The following is a 21,962-nucleotide window of genomic DNA, read 5'->3' on the forward strand; positions in this document are numbered from 1 at the left end:
TATATTTTGCCTTTTTAAATACATTTTTTTAAAAAAAAGTCCCTTCTCCCAGAAAATCTGTTGCTTCCCCCAACCAGAATTAGGAGACGGATAATCAATCAGCATCTTGATAATCCTTGAGGCAAGAGGATTGGTGATAAGGAGCTAAGAGGTTTTCTCTCAGTAGCAAAGAAAATCTGGAACATACCAAGAGACCAAATTCCTGTACTCGTGTAAAACTTTAGTAAGGAGGTTTTGCACAGGGGCAGGGAAGGAAGAAGGGAGGCTAGGCAAATCCTTCCTCCTGCCAGTCTCACGGCATTGCATCTCCAGGGAGGATACTTCAAGCTCCCAGGCTGTAGTAGTGGTGGGGACCCACATGGGGGTTAAGGCCAGAAGATCCTCAGAGTTTGTGGGCCCACTGGCCAGCCCCAGCCCCAAAACTTCCCTCTGTATTGCTGCAAACAGAGCACAGTGAAGCAGTGTTGTGTGGCATGCAGGTAGTGTGAAGATCCCCCTGGCATGGACACTCTGCAGAAACTCTAAGCACACCTCCCACGATTAAAACCATAGCAGTAGAGCTGGGTATCTCTTGCTGTGAGGAGTTCTTGTCATGCTGTGTGGAAAAAATAAACTAATTTTGAAATGGTCCTGCTAGGTCCTGAGGAAACCAAGTCAGAGCAATGTACAGCAATCAAGTTTCTTGATGGAATTCAAGGCTCTTCCATATAGGTGACCAGATACTATGGTGATGGGAGTCACTGTGAAAAAAAAATCTAGATAGATAGTTCATCCCTGTCTCACAAGTGAAGGCCCTGAAAGCAGTGAAGGGTTCTGGACATGTAAAGCAGACCCCTGTCTTTTTAAGCTCCAGAAAGCCGGTATGGACCTAGAACATCAATGCCTCTATCAGAGAAAGTGATCTGCCAACTGCCCTGCAGCAAGTAATAATCCAGCTGGCTCTCAAAGAAACATGCATTTGAGGTCAACTATCTCAGCAGCAATCACTCCATCTCCAACCTCTCAAGCCTGGGAAGAGTTATCAAGAGAGTGGTGGGGAACAAACGTCAGAACTTAATCACTGCCAGCATCCTAGTCTTCTTGCTATTGGTGTTCAAACCAGGATATGGCATAGGGATGGTTTTAACGTGTGATTTTTCTAAGGCAATTAACAGAGCACAGACATCTATGCTGATACTGTTTATTCACATATAAGATCCAGTAGGAGTGGAAGGTCAGCACTATGTTGGCTCTACTCATTTCTCTTAGCCAAATCTCTCGGTGGCATTTTTATGTTCTCCCTTACTGTGGTGTTTGAGCAGCTCACAACAACCCTGTTATCCCCATTTTACAGATAGGGGGAACTGAAGTACAGAGAGGCTAGATGACTTGCCTACGGTCATGTAGGAAGTCTGTGACAAAGCAGGGGAATTGAACTTAGGTCTCCCAAGTCCTAAGCTAGCACTTCAATCAGTGGCCACCTTTCCCCTCAGAGAGTCAAATCCAAGAGATTCAAAAAGGCAGTTGATCCTTTTCCGGAAGAGCTCTTGCATGCTGAGGTCTGCAAGGCTCAGTCTTTCCTCCTCTTCTTTTCAACTTGATGGGAGACCTCTAGGGGAGGTAGTGAGATGCCATAGATCCATATTACTAATGTGATGCTGAAGATAACCATTTGCACATCGGTTTCTCAGCAGATACAGGCAGTGCTAACCCCCAGATATTCCAGTGCCTGAGAGAAATAAGTGAATCGCAGATGACTCAGGCTCAAGAAGAGGGAGATACTTTGAGAAGCAGATAGGGATATTAACCTAAGTATCTACTGAGAGAATTTATCCTCAGACTGTCAAGGTGATGTGCAGTCTCTGAGTTCTGTCAGTCTCATCACTGCTCCTGAGAACACAGATAGCCACAGTGTCAAGAAGTACCTTCTACTCAAAAACTTTTCAGAACAGGTGGCCACAGTGATCCATACATTTGTCACCTCCTGATTAGAGTTTTGCAACACACACTACCTGGGGTGAATGTGATGGCTACCTGGAAGCTCCAGCTAGTACAAATTCCCTTAGTCCACCTACTAAGCAAGAAAAATAAAAAAAACATTTCATGTCACTGTTCGATTGGCTCCCCATTCAACTCCAGCTCCACTTTAGAGGTTCTTAAGGAGCTAGAGTCTAACTGTCTTACAGACATCCTCTCCATCCATAAACCACTGATGCAATTGCACTCAGTGGGTAGGTGAGGGTATGGCTGAGTGATCACAGGATTTTCATAGACTCATAGACTCATAGACTTTAAGGTCAGAAGGGACCATTATGATCATCTAGTCTGACCCCCTGCACAACGCAGGCCACATAATCTCACTCATCCACTCCTGTAACAAACCCCTAACCTATGTCTGAGTTATTGAAGTCCTCAAATTGTGGTTTGAAGACCTCAAGCTGCAGAGAATCCTCCAGAAAGTGACCCGTGCCCCACACTGCAGAGGAAGGTGAAAAACCTCCAGGGCCTCTGCCAATCTGCCCTGGAGGAAAATTCCTTCCCAACCCCAAATATGGCGATCAGTTAAACCCTGAACATATGGGCAAGACTCACCAGCCAGCACCCAGGAAAGAATTCTCTGTAGTAACTCAGATCCCATCCCATCTAACATCCTATCACAGACCACTGGGCATACTTACCTTCTGATAATCAAAGATCAATTGCCAAATTAATTGCCAAAATTAGGCTATCCCATCATACCATCCCCTCCATAAACTTATCAAGCTTAGTCTTAAAGCCAGATATGTCTTTTGCCCCCACGACTCCCCTTGGAAGGCTGTTCCTGAACTTCACTCCTCTAATGGTTAGAAATCTTTGTCTAATTTCAAGTCTAAACTTCCTAATGTCCAATTTATATCCATTTTTTCTTGTGTCCACATTGGTACTAAGCTTAAATAATTCCTCTCCCTCCCTGATATTTATCCTTCTGATTCAGGATGTTCTCAGTGGAGGTTCCTGGCTATGGATTTCCTTACCGCCAGAAAAGCCCAAGCCAGACTGACTTTACAGTTGTCTGCAAACCCTTCCCAATAATGATGATTGATGGTTGATCTGGAACTCCCCATCCCCAAAACTCTCTTTTAATATCATTTGGCAGTAGGGTGACCAGACAGCAAGTGGGAAAAATCAGGATGGGGCTGGGGGGTAATAGGTACCTATATAAGACAAAGCCCCAAATATCAGGACTGTCCCTATAAAACTGGGTATGGACAATGGGGTCCTTCACAGCCAGAAAAATGTATCTACTGGTGAGTTAATGCATGATGACTGTTTTAAAAAGGCCTGCAATAGAGAGATTAGGTATCCCTGCCCACGGCCACACAGTGAGTAAGTGTGAGAGCCAGGATTAGCACTCAGGAGACCCTTGTGCCTAGCATTGAGCTCACATCACAAGAACATGCTGACTTGTACATGTTTGAGGATATAGAAATGCTTGTTAATAACTTGTTTTTGCAAGTTGGTGTTATAAAGCTGAATCAGTGACATGGCAAGCATTTCTATGGCAACAGAGTGATGTCACCAACAGCATTTTGACTTTACAACTCATTTCATTTGAAGGAAAAACTGAGCTTAGCTCCAGAACATTTCAGCATTTGAAATGGAAACACATAATGTCACCATTGTGCATGTGTATGGGGGGTCCTATCAACATCCGTGGGTCCTGCACCTGTACCTAAGAGCAGAATTTGTGCCAAATATACATATTCTTTTCCCCCAGAGGCGTCTGAAAGTTGTTCCTGGGAGGGTTGCAACACATTGGCGAGATGGTGTGAAGGAAGCTTTCACTGCTGCTGCCTATATGTCTGATCAGTGGGTAAACAGAGAGGTGAGGTGTACAGTTCAACCAGTAGCTTTGATCCCTGAGATGTGTGGTGATGGGGGCTTTATAAGCACCTAAATAAACAGATAAATAAACTCAAAACAAAAAATGTAAAAGTGAATATAAAATACAGGAAATATTTCCCAGGGGAGGTTAGAACCCTGTTAAAAATAGCTCAGAAGTACTCACTTCCCGTTAAATCATAAAACAAAAGTTAAAAGAAAATTAACAGTGCAAAGAAAAAAAATCATTTTCTTCAATATGGGGTTCCAAAGTGGGTTTTTGGCTTTCAAGCCACACATGGATCTTCCAAGAGATACTGAGTTCTGTGAGAGATTTTAAACTAAAAATGAGTTATTGACATTGGGCCAAATCCTTAGCTGATGTAAATGTGCCCCCATTTTAGGTCAATGGCGCTATGCTGATTTACACCAGCTGTGGATCTGGCCCATTATCTTTTCAGTCAGGAACTTCAACTTTAACAGAACTCATCCAAAGCATGTTCTTTTTTTCTCTCTCTCTCTTTCTCTCTCTCTCTCTCTCTCTCTCTCTCTCTTACACATCAGCAGATGAAGTCAGTCCTGGGTGTTTTCTTATGTTTCCTTAAATACCAAGAAGACAACAAAAGATATTTAAAACACCATGCACATTGTACTCAATGGGAGCGGAAGGGAAATGTACAGAAATATCCCCTTTCTAGGGATGCATCAACTCACACACCTTCCTGGAAAAGACAAAAGGGCAAGGGCGGGGGGAGGGGGAGAAACTCAAGAGAAAACAACAGCAGAAGCCTGTGTTGCTGGATTATCTTCCATGTCATATGAAAATACTTTTTCCAAAGTTTGAAAGCGTTTCTTAAGAGCAGCCAGCAGCATATTGAGATTTCCCTCCTCTCCTTTCCAACAACAAAGGAAAGTTCCACCCTCCCTCTCTCTTTTCTCTTCTCTTAAAAAAAAAAAACAAAAAAAAGTTTTGAGAATTTCACTTTTCTATTCACAGCAGCCCTGGCCAAAGTAAAGCCCTCTTTTACATTGACGTCAAGATCTTTACCAAGATTAGGGTTTCATTTCTGTATTGCAGCAATTAGCCAGGGAATGTATAAAAGGCTTCAGGGAAGCAAGCTAGGACTCCAGAGGGAAAGCACTTTGCACCACAGACAGATAGCGAGAGGAGGGAGACAGGGGCACACAGAGAGAGGGACAGAAAGTTTGTGTACAAAGACCTTAAAAAAAAAAAAGTAGCGTTGCACCTGGTAACACTGGTGACACAGAAATGAGAGGTCTGCTTAGTGCTTAAATAGCTGAGAGACAATGGGACAGGAGAGGAAAGTGAACGATCTCTGCTTAAATTTCATAACTGCAGGGAAGTAGAAGTACAGCTGCCTCTGTCTTTAACGGAGTCAAAAGGGCTATTGGATAAGGGAAACATTTTAGTATCTGAAAAAGAAAAAGCAGCTCAGAGTTGAATGAATTTCATGCTGAGTTATGGTTTTGACCGGCTTGAGTATATTTCATAATTTCTGCTGCCGTTGAGAGAAAGAGGCGGGAGGTGGAAGGGGCTGATGAGTTTTTGAAAAATGCCTTTCGTTTTATTTTATCTTGTTTTTTAAATGAGTGTTCAGGGCAAAAAAGGGAGCTGAAGGGAACCCGCTGGAGAGCAGCAGCAGGGAAGATGGGTCTGTTAAGCGTGGATTTGCTGATCGCGCTTCAGATCTTGCCGGTTTTTTTCTCCAATTGCCTCTTTCTTGCACTCTACGACTCTGTGATCCTCCTGAAGCACATGGTGCTGCTCCTGAGTCGGTCTAAGGCTGCGCGTGGCGAGTGGCGAAGAATGCTGACCTCGGAGGGACTACGCTGCGTCTGGAATAGCTTCCTCCTAGATGCCTACAAACAGGTGGGTAAGGACGGAGAGGAGGTGAGAAAAGGCACCCCCGTGCCGGGGGGGGGGGCTGTGCGCCCTGCGCGGTGTTTCCCCTTTGTGCCCTGCGCTAAACTAGAGTTTGGTTTGGCATGGGGAGAGTGGAAAACAGCTGTTCTTCAGGAGGGTTTGGGATTGGGATTGAACAGACCTGGGTTCTGTGCCCTCCTCTGCCACTGACTCTCTGTGCAATTTAGGGCAAGTCATTTAACCTTTTCCTGCCTCTGTTTTTCTAGCTGTACCGGGAGGATAAAGGTACTTTTCTTTGTAAAGTGCTTTGAGAGTGTTGGATGAAGCATATTATATAAGTGCTGAACATAATTAAATACCTTTGTCAACCATTTAACCAGTGCAATGTCTTCAGAAGTTATACAAAGATTAGGTCTTTAAATAACATCTCAAGATGATCCCAATGCCCATGATAGCAAAGGATAAAAATAACCCTATGTCATTATATCATCACTTTTATTCAGCTCATCTGTTCATTTTTGAATTGAGAAGGAAAGCACTGCAACAGTGTGAGTAGGTTTAAAAAAAGAGAGCCCATTTTCTCTTATGAAGGTGGTGAAAACAGGACATGACAAAGCTTAAAAATAAACTTGTAACCAGCTGAGGGACAGCTGCCTGGTCATCTTCTTAGCTGCATGCACAATATGCCTCAAGTGGCACGTGACCAGGATTTATCACTGAATTTGGTCCGCTGGTGATTTTGGTTAATAATGCTAATAGCAGTTACACAACACATGCTCTTTCCAACAAACATTAACTAATGAGTCTGGATAAAACCCCTGAAAGTAACTGTATCCCCACTTGATAGATTGGGAAACTGAGGCAGGGAGCTATTACAGATTTTGCTCCAGATCATCCAGCAAGTACAGCTTTGTCTATGCAAATGCTTCATTTGCAGCAAACGGGGGCATGAATCTACCCTGCGCTAGCCTACTGAGCACCAAGAGTACATGTGGACCTAGCTACCGCACACTAAAAGTTCCCTAGTGCTCTATAATTTGCTTCCAGTTGAAAGAGGGATAGACAAAAGTGCACTAGGAAAATTTTGGTGTGTGGCAGGAGGGTTAAGGTGGACACTTAGCTTGCATCAGGCTAGTGCAGAGTAAATTCACACCATGACTTGCTGTGAACTAAGTATTCATTTACACAAGCTCTATGAAGCAAAGCCGGGATTAGAAACCAGAAGTTGCTGTCTCACAGCCTTGTGATCCGTTTATTGGAATGTGCTGTTTTATTAAGATTATTTAAAAACAAAAACCCATCTGATGGACTTAGGTTAACGATCTCTTATATCCTGTCTGAACCATAGCTATTTATCTGCGGAAAAGCATTTCTTGTTGTGCTACCTCTCCTCCCACTACAATAGCATTATATATTTACTCTTAAGTAGAGCTGTAGGGAGCTGCTGATGGTGATGCTTAGTTACTGATTTAGTTTGATATATAACACTAAGTGCCTGTCCTGAAGCTCTAGGCACATGTACATACTTTTCAATATATAAAACAAATACAAACTACATTAGCTATCCCAACCGCAATCTCTTAACTCACCACAATACAAATCAAATATTTGTAAAATATAAGAATTGTAATTACTTCTGTCACACTTTAATCTCCAAAACACTTCAGATATTAACTAAATAAATGTCTCAATGCCCTTGTGAAGTAGGCTGCTAAATGTTATTATTCCCATTTTGCTGCTTGGGGAAGTGAGACAGAAAGATGAACATGTGACTTGATCACAGGTACAGAGGAAACCAGTAGCAGAGCTGTGATTAGCACTCATGCATTCCCAGCTCCTAGGCTTGGGCTCTGAACACTGTGCGCCACACTGGGAGAAGGCTCAGACTTTCACTAGCTTCCTGAAGGTGAATGGAAATGTTTTAAAAGTCTCCAAAAACCCTTATATACATGAAAACTCTTTAACTTCTGTAGTAAGTTACATGAAGATTCAAATGATGCATAATACACTTTAAAACAAAGCTATTAAATTACTTCCTTCTTTCCATTCCTGTCAAGACCTGAGTTCATGATTCAGTGTTTCCTCATCTGCTACTGATGGCATCACTGACACCTGAAGGAGTGGGTAGCTCTTCACTGGTGTTAGCAAAGAAACTCAAATCTTAACTTCAGGGCTTAGAAGGTAATAAAAAGCCTTTTATTTTACCTTTAAACTGCCTAGAACACGTCAACCGTATCATGTAGGGTGATATCCTGGCCCCAGTGAAGTCAATGGCAAAATTCATATTGACTTTAATAGGGCCAGTATTTTACGCCCCAGTCTCAAAAGGGGGTGGGGTGGGGGGAATTCCTTCACAGCAGTGATTCTTAAGGAGAGGATCACAGTGCCTTCACAAAGCACCTGATTGAGTAACCATAGATATCATTGGAAAGATTCCTGTTGACTTCAGAGATGAGGCCCAAAAAACACTGAAGATTCCTGACTGTTGTAGAGGCAGAAATGACAGAATACATTGAAGGTCAATATTAACAGTGAAAGAGGAGCAGGTTGTAAATTGCTTGCATATGAATCTCTGGGAGTCTCCTGCCACTTCTGCAGGGTGGCAGGGAAGCTAGTTAAATAGAAAGCCAATTTGCTCCGTTAGAGTCCAAAGGAGACCAAACTTCTGCGGCTCTGTGGCATAAATGTGAACAAACAATGTAAAACAGTGAAATGCATGACCCTAAAGAGTGTCCAGCAGGGCCTCTCCACAAATGTATATTTTTCCAAGTCCTGAAATGGATTTTACATGTCAGAACCACTTAATTGCTGTATTCCCAAATTCAGCTGGGCAGAGGGGGTAGATGTCAATCGGATTTAAATACATGCCTAACATTAGGCATGTGCTTAACTGTCTTTCTGAATCAGGGCCTTCTTCACTAGTAATAATACTTTGCAGTTACATAGTGCATGTCAAATGAGCATCTCAGAGCATTTTACGAATACTAAGTGAACTCACAAAATCTCTGTGCGGTTCGTAATCTCCATTTTACAGATAGGAAAACTGAGGCACAGATAGTTGAAGTAGACCAAAGCCACACAAAAAGGTAGTGAAGGAACCTGGAATGAAACCAAGAGCACCCAGTCCCATATAGTAATAATACTACCTAGCTGTTATGTAGTGCTCTTCATCAGTAAATCTCAAAGCACTTTACAAAGGTATCATTTTACAGAGGGAGAAACATGAGTCAGAGAGAGGTGAAGTGATTTGCTCGAGGTCACCCAGCAGGCCATTGGTAGAGTTGAGACTAGAACTCAGGTCTCCTGTCTCCCAGCCCAGTACTCTCCAGCCACTAGACACACTACCTCTCCAAACAAATTAGTTTCCTTTGATTTTTTTTTTAAAAGGGCTTGTTTACAGGGGAAAATTGATTAGCATGGCTATTGTGAAATAAACTAATCCGTAATAGCTATTCTGGAATAGTTCCATGTGTGGATACTATTCCAGAACAAAAGTGATTTTATTCCAGAATAATTACTCTGTCTTGGAAGTGCATTCATTATTGCGGAATAAAGTGACTTTTATTCCTGAATAGCATCTGCATGGGGAGCTATTCTGGAATAGCTATTCAGGTCAATTGCCATGTAGACAAGCACATAATACAGGGGTGGGAAAACTACAGCCTGAGGGCTGCATCCAGCCCTTCAGACGTTTTAATCTGGCCCTCAAGCTCCCCTCAAGTAGGGTCTGGGGCTTGCCTTGCACTCGCAGTCCAGCTGGGGGCTTGCCCCGCTCCATGCGTGCTGTGGCTCCATGCGGCTCCCAGAAGCAGCAGCATGTCCCTCCTCCAGCTCCTATGCGAAGGGGCAGCCAGGGGGCTCTCCATGCTGCCCCCCATCCCAAGTGCCACCCCCACAGCTCCCATGGGCCGCAGGGGCAGCACCTGCGGACAGGGCAGCGCGCTGAGCCACCTGGCTGCGCCTCTGTGTAGGAGCCGGAGTGGGGACATGCTGCTGCTGCTTCTGGGAGCTGCTTCAGGTAAGCGCCATCTGGAGCCTGCACCCTTGACCCTCTCCCATGCCCCAACCCCCTGCCCCTTCCCTGATCCCCCTCCTGCCCTCCAAACCCCTTGGTCCCAGCCCAGAGCACCCTCCTGCATCCCAACCCCCAATTTCATGAGCATTCATGGCTTGCCATACAATTTCCATACCCAGATGTGGCTCTTGGGCCAAGAAGTTTGCCCACCCCTGACATAGTACATTACACCCAGATTTGTGCTTGTTATTCCTGTCTTTCTGACTGGACTTGCTTCTAGTTCTGGAAGATCCCAAATATTGGACCTCAAAACTATGATTTTTTTTATGTATAAGAAAGCTATTTTAGGTCATTTTAAAAGTGTTTTAAATATGTCAGTTAACAGTTTAATCTCCCTTTCTGGACTCTAAACAGCTGAATTCATCATGATGCTAAGGTACATGCCCTTACCATCAGAAGAGTTAAATATAGTTCCAATAATATTTTTCAATCCTTCTATAACAGGCTTTCTGCATTTCTGTAGGATATGAGGCATATAGAGAATACTTGATGTGGTGTGAAATAAATGCTTTATTGTCACTCATATGGATGACCTACATAATTCATTCAGAAGCAATGTAAATATCCCCCAAACTCTCTCTTTCTCTCTGTATATGAATCCAGAGAGAGATCATGTTTTCCTAGTAATCATTTCACTCACCACTTCTGTGGGGGAACACAGCTGTTTGTAAACAGCACACAGCAACACTACAGAACAGTTAAGAGTAAAAAGAAGTGTCCAAATAATAAAAAGCACCCTAGGCTTTCTCTGAGAGGAAGCTACTTTGCCTAGTCTGCTAGCTCTGTTAACTCCCCTTATAATAGTTAACCTTGTTCTAAAGAACCTCTCTTTGCAACACATCTTGTATGTGCAGCCCATAATTAGGGGTGGTGCAGAGCCATGTTTGACTCACAAGGCCACTACACCCCATGGCTCTGCTTCCTCATGGGAGGAGAAGGAGGAGGGTGTTATATAAATCATCAAGAGGGAACAGTGTAGTTACTATCAACAATTAATCTGGCAGATGTTCAAATCAGAAACCAGAACTCAGGAAGTTGTAAGAAATATACTAATCACAGATAAAATGTACATGAGAAAATAAACAAACAAACATCAGAGAATTACTCAGTTGTTCCTATTCTGCTGGGGGGAGAGGATGGAGGGAGGAGGAAAATATCTTAAGTAAAATGTTCCAGTGTAAGAGAATGCTGTACGTACATTTGCTAAACAAGTAAATCAAAGTATCTATTGTTTGCCCACTGAGGATGTTAAAGTCTTGTTTTTGCTACTAGATCCTCCCAGGTGATAATGTCCTAACCAAAAGGCAGCATCAAGTTTCTGCTGCTGCGTGGAATAATAGTTTATAACAAGAGGACAATGGAAAAATTCCATTGCAAAGTTAGGAATGGGTATCCCATTGGAAAGCTATGAAGCTCTCTGTGCAGTGATTTATAGCTTTCATTTCTAGTCCTCAAAGGGTAGCAGGAAGTAGGATCTTAAACCTGTCACTTGCCCAAGATTGAATATTGCCCATTCTGCACCTCAGTGCCAGTGTAATTTTGAGGGATAATTCTATATTTGGATTGTATTTTAAATGGAATTTGATTGAAGCAGCTATATTATTTGGAATGTCAGAAGACATTCTCTCTCTCTCTCTCTCTCCAATACTACAGTGATCAGAATGATATAAATAGTTTGATGGACAGATTCATAGCTAAGTTTATGTGTGCGTGTGTGTAGATCCTTCCTGTCTCTAAAAAGGGTTGAACCAAAAGCAAGTTCTCACATGAAGACTCCAGAATTTAGAGAAAGTTTGGATCTGGATCCAATCTTCAGGGGATGGGCCCATCTCTGGAAGATGTTCAGATCAGAAACCAGAACTCTGTAGATTAAATCAGTGCTATGAGCTCTGATGGAGGCTCAGTTAAATCACCAGACATATCATCAAACCCCTGGCCCTCTTCCTATATAATAAATGTACTCATTCCTAGAAGCACCAGTATGCAACTCAACATCTGGAAGGGCATCACAGCTTATGACAACATGGGTTGCTCAACGATGTTCTGCAACATTGCAGAGCAATATTTGCAAAGGTAGTATAAAGAGCAAGTGCCTCATTTCCTATTGGTCAGCTTTTCAGCATACCACTGGGTTACAATGCTACTTTGGGAGGCTTTTCAGACAGTAGAGCAAAGACCTCTTAGCTCAAACCCTTATGCACTCATCACCTTTGTTAATTTTGACCTGGAGGGTAAGGAAGTGTCTTTCTTTGAATTTCATGGCAATAAGAGGAACTTATGAAATAAGCCCCCTGCTAAAAATGAATTGTCAAATAGTTTTAGGTCCAAAATGTAAGCATTGTCTAGTGTTTAAAAATATTTGTCCCCCCAAACCTGAATTAATAGCACTGATTTCACAAAATGTAACATTAGCAAAATTATTTTCATTGAAATTTTCAAATACAAATGATAAAAAAATAAACTTCAAACTAATAATAATAACTAAACCTTCCCCTCAGTATTGGGAACCCAAACTCTACGGGGCTTGGGCTTGAACTCCAGAACCAGGAAATAGGGCTGCCAACTCTTCCCCAGTGCCCCTGGCAATATTGTTAACAAATAATGTTAATAAAAAAAACCTCAGTCACATCTTGTAGGTATATAATTACGAGTGGTGCAGAGCCATGGTTGACTCACAAGGCCATTACACTCCATGGCCCTGCCTCCCCATGGTTTACTTCCACCCGTCTTTGGAGCATTATGCACCCCTAGAGGAGTATAGAGGGAGTAGAAATGGAATTCTGCCAGATCCTTATGTGGGAAGCAAGGACGCCTTATGCGACCCCCCTGCAGTGCATTCTTATATATGGGCCAGGCAGAGTTTGTTCCTAAGTGAGTAAGGAGGGCAGGGTTTGGCCAATGATTTTTATTAGGACTGTGTCATTTTAATTCTTCTTCTCCCCCAGCCTCAGAGACCTGAACCTAAATAAAGAGCAAGAGCACCAATGAAATCCAGCGTCCCCTGTTCTCCCCGTGTTGTACACACTGTTCTAAAAGCAAATCCCTTCTTCCCTGTGGTGAATGAACAGTGCACATTAATGTATACTTTTCCAGGCAGGGACCTTAGGTGATTTATAAGCACTGAGGGATTCCTACACAACTTTGGGTCTTGTAAAAAAGCAAATACTACTAATACTGAATAACTCTGCCGCCACAGCCTAACATCTGGGTGAGGCTCGGAGAAATGACAGGCTCTTCTGGGGCTGCATTTTACTGAATAGAATCAAAGCAAAGAGAAGAACTTGAAAGGGAGTTAAGAGCTCAGGGGGTTCTGTCCATAGCCAGTAGCTGGGCTCCAATCCCTAATATGGCATGTCCATGTTTAAATGGCTAATACCATAGCCTGCTAATTATCTGGCAACACCTATTTTCTTTAGGGAGTTGATGTAGCCTGATGAGCCTGCCCAACGGTTCAAAAATCCCTGATGTGGGGCATGAAAGCAATTTTTCAATGCACAGGATCCCAAGAAGGATACGTTAGATCTGATAAAAAGCAAAGCAAAAAGAAAGCAAATCAGGAGATGATGTCTTGTCCACGGGGCTTTTCCCAGGCCATGTGGAAAATGTACCACAAAGTTAGTAGTATGTTCTGTTTCCAACTTGTGGTTTATGAATAGGTCTTTCTTTTCCTCCCCTTCCCCTTCATTTTGCAGTCGACATGCTAAAGCAGCATTAGCGTTGCTCCCCCTTTCCACTGTGCACAATGCTCCAGAACGAGATGCCCAGTATCAGAGCCGTCAAATGAATGCAGGATTGGCCTTAAGCACAAACAGTGCAAGTTATTGCTTTGAGGTGGGGAAATCCCTTTGCTTGTGGAGATGGTGAGACAGGGGGCTTACAGTTTATGGGCTAGCTTCCTGTCCTCTGAAAGCAGGATCATCCATCTCAGCTTGGGACCCATAAGGCCAGCGTTGAGTGACTAAACAGTCAGCACAGAAGTGCGTGATTATATAAATGCTGGAGCCAGAGTTATTGCATGTGAGAGAAGTTCTGCTGGTTTGTTTCTTAGAACATATCTTTTGCCAGCTTTTGTGTAAGATTTCAAAGCAGTTGGGCTGACTATTATGTGGCTTTTTTGGTAGGCATTTTCATTGCGTCAATTTTTTTCCAATAGCTATTTTTTTCCTTTCTGTAATAAATAATGACAACAAAGAGAACAGAAAAGCCCCACAATGCAGATGATCAGTGAGGATGATATTGTCATCCCGTGTCAATCCCGTTCTTGAGTCTGGTGAAATGAAGAGGCCCTTTGGGAACGTCAGAACTTCATCAAGACCAATTAGCGGAGATGTTGCTGCTTGTGTTTAAGCATTAATGACTGGGCAGGGTTGGGTTTTTGGAGTGGCTAACATTGGCATGGAACGAGGCACCGACCTAATTACTCCTCTGCAGGAGCAGAAAATGCCTTGTGAATGCCTGCTTGGCAAGGATGTCTCATTAAAGACAAAGCGGCAAACACAACTCTCTTCGAAGCAAAAATTAACATGATAGGTACCCCATGGCCGTGAGACTTTCTTGTGTCTGTGGGAAATAAAATGAGGTTAGCCACACCGGGGGATATCTTGGTTGCGTTTTAGTCTACAGGGTGTCATGGAACTAGTTTTTATTTTGTCTCCAAACCTCATCTTTTTGGTTTGCAAGGAATACTCTGCCTATGGGAGGCAGAGAAAACACCCTTGCATTGTTGGAGCACAGTCACACATGCTAACACCCTTGGCACCAATGTAATACTTGAAGGGCACTATTATACTAATGTCCAATTGAAACTATTTTGATTTTTCCCTCCAGGGTTTAGGAATCTAAACAGCGAAAGTGGCATTTGGTAGAGCTGAATGCAGAGTTGGGAAAGAGGAATTTACTCAGTGAATATAGCCTCTTTTTCTGCCCACATAATATTCATGAGCAGATTGTGGTTTTCCTCAAATTTATTGATGAGTATAAAGCTGGTCAAATTTTTTCATTCATAATATTTTTCCAAAGTAAAACTGGAAAAACTTGGACAAAATGAGGCCTATCTACCTCACAGGTATATTGGGAACTTCTTTAATTAGCTATATACAACAGTAAAAATTCCCATAAAATCTGTTGGCTTGAAGAGAGAGTCAGGGGAAGGAAGAACAGGCTCAGGGTCAATTACCCTTTGAAAAATTGGAACTGAACCATGAAGGATCATGTATTCATCAGGGACAGTTAGGTTTCAGGTGAAGAGATGGAAGTCTCTGTACCTACAATGTGCTCATTGCTGGATTTTAGCTATAATGGAGATTTTTTTCCCCATCAGCTGAGCATTCTGCATTCTGGTTCTGGTTTTTCAGGAGGCAACACTTGGTAGTGAAATCTGAGATGACCTCTGTGGGCCAAATTCAGAAGTCCTTACTGAGTTCTTACTCAATTGAAACTTCCGCTAGCGTCATTAGGAGTGAATACAGTCTGGATTAGGACCTCAGGATTTGGCCCTATATGAATTCAGTCAAAACACTATTTTTCTGAACATCATGAGATAGGCAGGAGATGAGAAGAGAGAGAAATTATCAGGGAAATAAAAAGACAATTACATTGTTATTATAGAGCTTGATGCTAAGGAGAGATGTGCAGGAGTTGCAGTGACTAGACTTATTGTCTTTTATAATAGTACTCTGTAATTCCATATAATCTTTCAGAGCACCTTGTAGACTTTAGTCAATCTTCACAACACCGTTGTGTGATACATGTATATTATCTCCATTGTATAGATGGGGAAACTGAGGCACTGATGGGTGCAAGGACTTTCCCACAGTCGCACAGTGAGTCAGAGTCAGATCTAGGGATAAGGCCATGAACACCTAACTACCAACCACCTGCTTGAGACACTAGCCACACTCTTCTCTCCTCCTGCTGCTTGAGGAGAAACACAGCAACGGGAGAAGACACTGGTCTTATATTGATCATTTGCTTAAAACCAGGAACCCTGCAGCATTTTCTGTGTAGGGAGCACACTGTGTTATTTGAACAGCTGACTGTGTTTGTTTAGTGAGAGTGAACATGAAGGACACTGTGGAAGCAAGTCACAGTAACTCATCATGTCTTTATTTGTTTTGACATCAGGTGAAATTGGGAGGAGAAGCCCCAAACTCCAATGTGATCCACATAGCTAATGGCAGCAGCAGCAGCAGTAGCAGAAGAAAAAGTGTTGGTGGGAAATATGGAACCAAGTGCCACCTTCTGGACTTTGCCAATTCAGAGCGCCCGCTGGTGGTTAACTTTGGTTCAGCCACCTGACCCCCATTCACGAACCAGCTGTCGGCCTTCGGCAAGCTGGTGGAGGAGTTCTCAGGTGTGGCCGATTTCCTATTGGTCTACATCGATGAGGCTCATCCATCGGATGGCTGGGCCGCCCCTGGAATCTCTCCCTCCTCATTTGAGGTGAGGAAGCACAGGAACCAGGAAGACCGATGTGCTGCCGCTCACCAGCTCCTGGAGCGGTTTTCCTTGCCATCCCAGTGCCAAGTGGTAGCTGACTGCATGGACAATAATGCCAATGTGGCCTATGGGGTCTCCTTCGAGCGAGTGTGCATCGTGCAGAGACAGAAAATTGCCTACCTGGGGGGCAAGGGCCCCTTTTTCTACAACCTCCAGGAAGTCCGGCTTTGGCTGGAGCAAAACTTCAGCAAGAGATGAAATCCAGCCTGAGATGAGTAAAGTGTGTCAAGAGCCTTGTCCCTTTAAAGTGATATAAAAGGGAACAAAACACACGGTTTTACAATAGGCCTTTCGGGGCCTGTTGCAGGAGAACAGGTTCAATAATAAGGTCAAATGAATGCAAGCCAGGAAAAAAAAAAAAAAGAAAACAGCACATAAAAAGAGAATTGTGTGAGACCATCCTACTCCTGCCTTCTTAACAGGGCAGAAAAGGCCACTGTGAAAAGTGCTGCTGCTGCGCATGAAAGGTGGTGGAATGAGATTTCTCACCCATCCTTTTAACAACATGTTGACTTTAGGTTCAGAAGAAAGCACTGCTTCCTGGAAGGCGATTCTGCGGAGAGGCAACCTCATGTATTTGATCAGGGACATCTCACTTTTCCATTGAGGCCTGTGTAGGCAACTTGCCAGCAACCTGAGACCTTCAATTAATTTGCATAAAATGGAGTGGCTTATGGCTGCCTTCCTTTTTTGATACAGAGGTATGACCCAGCAGAGACTACAAGATCCACCATGCAGTGCAAACTGGCTGCTCAGTTCAAGATGAAACATTGTATGTGGATTTTGGTACTCTCTCTACGGGCAGCCTCTCTGCATTGTGTGTGTGTGTGTGTGTGTGTGTACAGTATGCACGCGCGCACACACTATACACACACACTCTTAGGCATCTGTATGTTAACAATTAAATTGGCAGCAAGCCACACCGTAGAACTCCATAGGCTGCATTTGGCTCTCAGGCTACACCTTGGTCACCATTGTGAGACAAAGAACGAGAGAGAGAGAGTGAAGGAAAGAGGTGATGGGCGGGCGGGGGAGGGAGAAGGATACAGATGAAAGAGTCTGCAAGATCCTAAGATCAAAAGGAGTGAGGGAGAAAGAAACAGAGATTGTGTAATAAAACTATAACTTTTCACTTTGAAAATTCAGAAAGTGGGATTATTTGTTACCAACACACACAGATATACACACACAGGGCAAGAGAGAAGAGTTCAGCTGATGCCAGCCTTCAATATGTGGCACTGAAAAGATATATTAATCACTGCTTTTTTCTTTTTCTTTCTTAAAGAGAAACAGCAGAGACAGAGAGAATTAGGGGTTATTTTGTGTTTAGTTTTGTAAAAGTAATTTATTTCTTTTGACATAGCAGGCATATTTTTGAGCAGGGGCAGGAGTTACACACCACTTTACCTCATTGGAATCGAAACCTGTCCAGTTGATTACCCTGTTAAAGTGGTCATGTTGATTTTTGCTATCCTAGATGCCTGCAATTAGTTTACAGACATATTAGTTCATTGGAAAGTTAAACAGTCTTTAGCCTCAGCAACTGCAGTTTCTGTTGGGCAGGATAGCATTTGGTTCATGTTTCATTCTTCTTCTCAGAAGCCTTTAGGGAAAAAAAACCCATCACACTGGCCTCACAGTCACCACCTTATTTCTCTGAAGAAGTTAAGGATGAACTGAGTGACTTATCAAGAACAATTGTAACAAATGTTTCTCAAGAATGGCTGAGGGGAATATTCTGAAGTATATTTAAAGAGACATTGTCATCTTGGTCTAGGCCTTAAGTATGTTTAGGTTTTGTAAAAAATTAAAGGATTTTACAAAACCTAACACAAATGGACATGCTTCCATTGTGCTAGTGCATGAGAACTGGGAAGTGAAACTGACTAATTACAAGAGTGAACCTGACCAGCCTAGTTTCACAGTCCAAGCTGAGAGAAATGCAAAACAAGCAAACAGCATAAAGTGGGGAAAATTAAAGGAAAGTGTTAAATCTCTTACCCTGCTAATCACCTGAAATGTTAGTACAAACCCAGGGAAGAACTTAAAAAAAGAAAGAAATATTTCTATTTTACAGTGTCCCTTTAATCATACTTGGCATATTTCCTTTTGTTTTGGTGTGAGTCAATTCAGCTAATGCACATGGCATTTAAAAAAAAATGGATGCATACACAAACCCTGGTAAAGCATCCCAGAGAAGCTGGTGGGGAATGCAGTTCAGAGAGCCAAGTTCAGCTGAGTGGATGGAAGAGCATGCTACTCCTGTATTTCAGGATTTCATAATTGCACTAAGTAATTTGTGATGAGGGGTAAAAAAGGGAAGATGACATACACTGTTGTCTTCTTTAGGGTGGGCCAAGGGTATATAGTAAGAGGTAAGAAGAAAAAATTGAACAATGGAAAATTGAGGCTGAATATCCATCTACTCCAATGTCTGCCTTCTGGTATATAAGCCTGACTTCTTAGACCATTCAGTGAAGTGATCATGACCTACCAATTACTATGGTAGATTGTTACACATTTCTATGACTGTGTGGGAGAGCTACCTTAAACCTATGAACACAGAAACATAGGAATTGCCTACTGGATCAGATCACTAGTTCATCTAGTGCAGTATCCTATCTCTGATAGTGTCAGATGCTTTAGAAGAAGGTGTAAGAATCCCTATACTGGACCATTCTGAAGTAAACTGTCCACAGGAGTTACTTGTTCTGAGCCACAGACAGTTAATGATTGGCTTGTGCCCTTAGAAGTTTTATCCTTTCTAGTGTGACTACAGATGTCCTCATTATCCATATAAATGCCTGGTCCTTTTTTGGAATTCTATGAAGAACCTGAGCTCAATTATGTCTTGTGGCAGTGATTCCTTTTATCAAATTTGTTGCCTTTCAATTTAATTGAATTTCCCCTTGGTCTTGTATTATAAGACAGCGTAAATAGGGGCACCCAATTCTCCTTCTGTGTGTCATTCATTATTTTCTATACTTTTGATGCAAGTCTTATTTGTGTCCTTTCTAAACAAAACAATCCTAATCTTTCAGTCCCTCATATGGGTCCATATCTCTTATAATTTCCTCCCATTTCTGGACTCCTTCTCTTTTTGCTTAACTACTTTTTTCAGGTAGGGTGACGAGAGCTGAAAACAGTATTCCAGATGAAAACATTCAGTGGGTGTATATAATAATGTAATATTTTCAATGTTATTTTCTATTCCATTCTTCAGGCATCCTAAACTTTATCATTCCATAACTGCTTCAGGATATAACCCGATGTGCCTCGTAAAGGTTAAATCTTTCTTTCTTTCTTTCTTTCTTTCTTCAATCTGGGGCTTTTAGCATTGTCTTAGTTGTCTGTCTGCAAAATGCCAACCCAAGTGTCTAATATGACTGTTGAAACACATCTTAAGATCACAAGAAGGAGTCCAAATTAGTAACTCCAATACTCCTTTGCATAGCTAAAGTCACAGTAATTTTGCATAGCTTTTTTTCTCCTTTTTGGATTTCTACTATTTTGTCCCTGTCTCATGTGTGGGTGTCTTGTTATTCATAGATGGGTTTTCATTGCACAACAAGGGGATTATAAAACTGTCTTCTGTAAATAGACAATCCTCAAGGATCAGAACTTTCTTTCTTGGCAACATCAATTCCTGACCCTGGCCAAAATGCAAAAATGCTGGCAACCTCTGTGGTTATCATGACAGGGATACATTTTGTAAATTCTTTTGATCCCTCCAGAAAACATATGGCAAAAAAAGCAGAGGAGAATATTTTCAATAGAAAAGAAATGATCTTAGAGAAAAAGATGTTTTCTCTTTTGTAAGTGATTAATAGAAACATTAAATACAATTCCTTTAATTTTTTGGTGGTATAAAAGAATACAACTTTTAGAAAAGGTTTAAAAATTAATGAAATAATGTCACCATTAATTATACAAATAGACACATATGGGTAAGATTAACTTCTGCAGTTATGTTAGTAGGATTAAAAAAATTAAGACTATCAATCATCAGGCTTTCAGGATGTAAACTGATTGCTAGGTAGAGTCAGGAAGGAATTTTGCTACTAACATGGCATAATTGGCCAGGTGCATTGTGAGGTTGGGTTTCCCTTTTTCTGTTTCTTTACACAAGGCATTTGCTGGACCAGAATAACCATAGTTTATTCCAGTATGGCAAATCTTACATTCTGAAGTTGAACAGAATTCACAGAAGAGGCTAATGCCTGAAAATATTTCAGAAAGTCACCAGACAGATAGGGAATGCAGTCCTGTCCCTTGGCAGTAGCTGGAGATTAACTGTTTTTTAAAATATCCTAGCATGTCTGCAAAGTCACTTTGGATCTGAGTCTCCACAGATGTTTGCCTTATATTATTATTTAGCCCTGTGCAAAATAAGTGTAAGTGACACCACCAGAATGATAGCTTTTTGCTCCTCCTTTGCACTTGTGTAAATGATGACACAAGGTGAAAGGCAGTGGAGAATCAAGCCCAGCACATTTAAAAATGAAAAATGCATGGCAAAATGTATGTCACTGAACAGCTGCGCTAAGGACTTCAAAAAGCTAAAGGCGATTATTCTTCTGAAGGTTGTCTAGATGGAGAGATCCACGAAGCTTCTTAAAAATGTCTCAGTGGTGTGTGTGAGACCTTTATATGTTGTTGGGTGTAGGATTAAGATTTTTAACACATACATTCAGTACTATAACCAAAGCAATACAAGAGGTATCAGGTAGGGAATAATGGCCAGTTTTGTTCGACTCTACACCATATCAATGCATGACCCATATGCAGCAAACGACAGGCCTGAATTCTGGGCTGTACAGATGGGGGATGAGGGCAAGGCAGGGGTGCTAGTGTGCTCATGAAGACCGCTAACAAAAGAGTAACTAACTCCGTTGGCGTTCAGATGCCATCACACTGGCATTTCTTTCTGCGTTTTGCTATCTCTGTTTGGAGGGTCTGCTTGATGTCCATTCCTTTGAGTACTGTGGGTAGAGATGTGTTTGTGTGTTTAGGTGTCAAAAATATACTTCATAGGAGAACCAGCAAAAATGTGTTATAATATTGGTGCTCTGTGCAATGTGTGCTTTTTAGACTTGTCTTTTTTTTCTTGTATTTTAATAAAATCTAAAGGCAAAAATATTCTGTCTTCTTTGGTCTTTTTTATTTTTAAATATGGCGTGCTACAGGTCAGTGAAAGTATGAAGGATTGTTTTTTTCGATAGAATGGCCTATCCTGCAATGGTTAGATCTCAGTTTATGTGGGCAAAACATAAATGTCAAAACATAAATGTCAGGATCTGTGTTTTTCTTTGTTTACTCTCTGACAAGCTCTTTCTGAGAAAGATAAGAGAGCAATTTGGAAACATCTAGGATGATGTTTAATATGCACAGTACAAGCAACATTTTAAAAAATATGAGCTTGAGGCAAGCACACAAAACACTACATTGCATGTGAAAATTTTCATGTATCTTGCAGTTGTGTGTGCAATATAATACACATCCAGCACGTATACATGCAGCTATATTTTCAAAGGGTGGCATTAAAGAGCAAAAATCTGCACACCAAAATGAGTGAGCAAAACTCAGCACTTGATTGAGAAGCCATCCGATGAATGGAACGGCTTGAGATGAGATTGCTCAGCACCTTACAGGATTGGGACCAAC

At 42.0% G+C, this 21,962-nt stretch overlaps 1 protein-coding gene across 2 annotated transcripts; it reads left to right on the forward strand.

Annotated features, from left to right (window-relative positions):
* Positions 1-4,963: 4,963 nt before the first annotated feature.
* On the forward strand, positions 4,964-21,437 carry DIO2 (iodothyronine deiodinase 2). Of its 2 annotated transcripts, none has more exons than XM_045016595.1 (2): positions 4,964-5,731; positions 15,924-21,437. In XM_045016595.1, exons 1-2 carry the CDS (start codon positions 5,510-5,512, stop codon positions 16,506-16,508), a joined length of 807 nt encoding a protein of 268 aa, XP_044872530.1. In that variant the 5' UTR covers positions 4,964-5,509; the 3' UTR covers positions 16,509-21,437. The 2 variants fall into 2 exon arrangements, with proteins under 2 accessions (XP_044872530.1, XP_044872531.1); XM_045016596.1 differs by having other exon boundaries at positions 15,924-16,496.
* Positions 21,438-21,962: the final 525 nt, after the last annotated feature.

Source organism: Mauremys mutica, chromosome 4, assembly GCF_020497125.1.
Source record: "Mauremys mutica isolate MM-2020 ecotype Southern chromosome 4, ASM2049712v1, whole genome shotgun sequence".
In the NCBI taxonomy this organism is placed as follows: Eukaryota; Metazoa; Chordata; order Testudines; family Geoemydidae; genus Mauremys; species Mauremys mutica.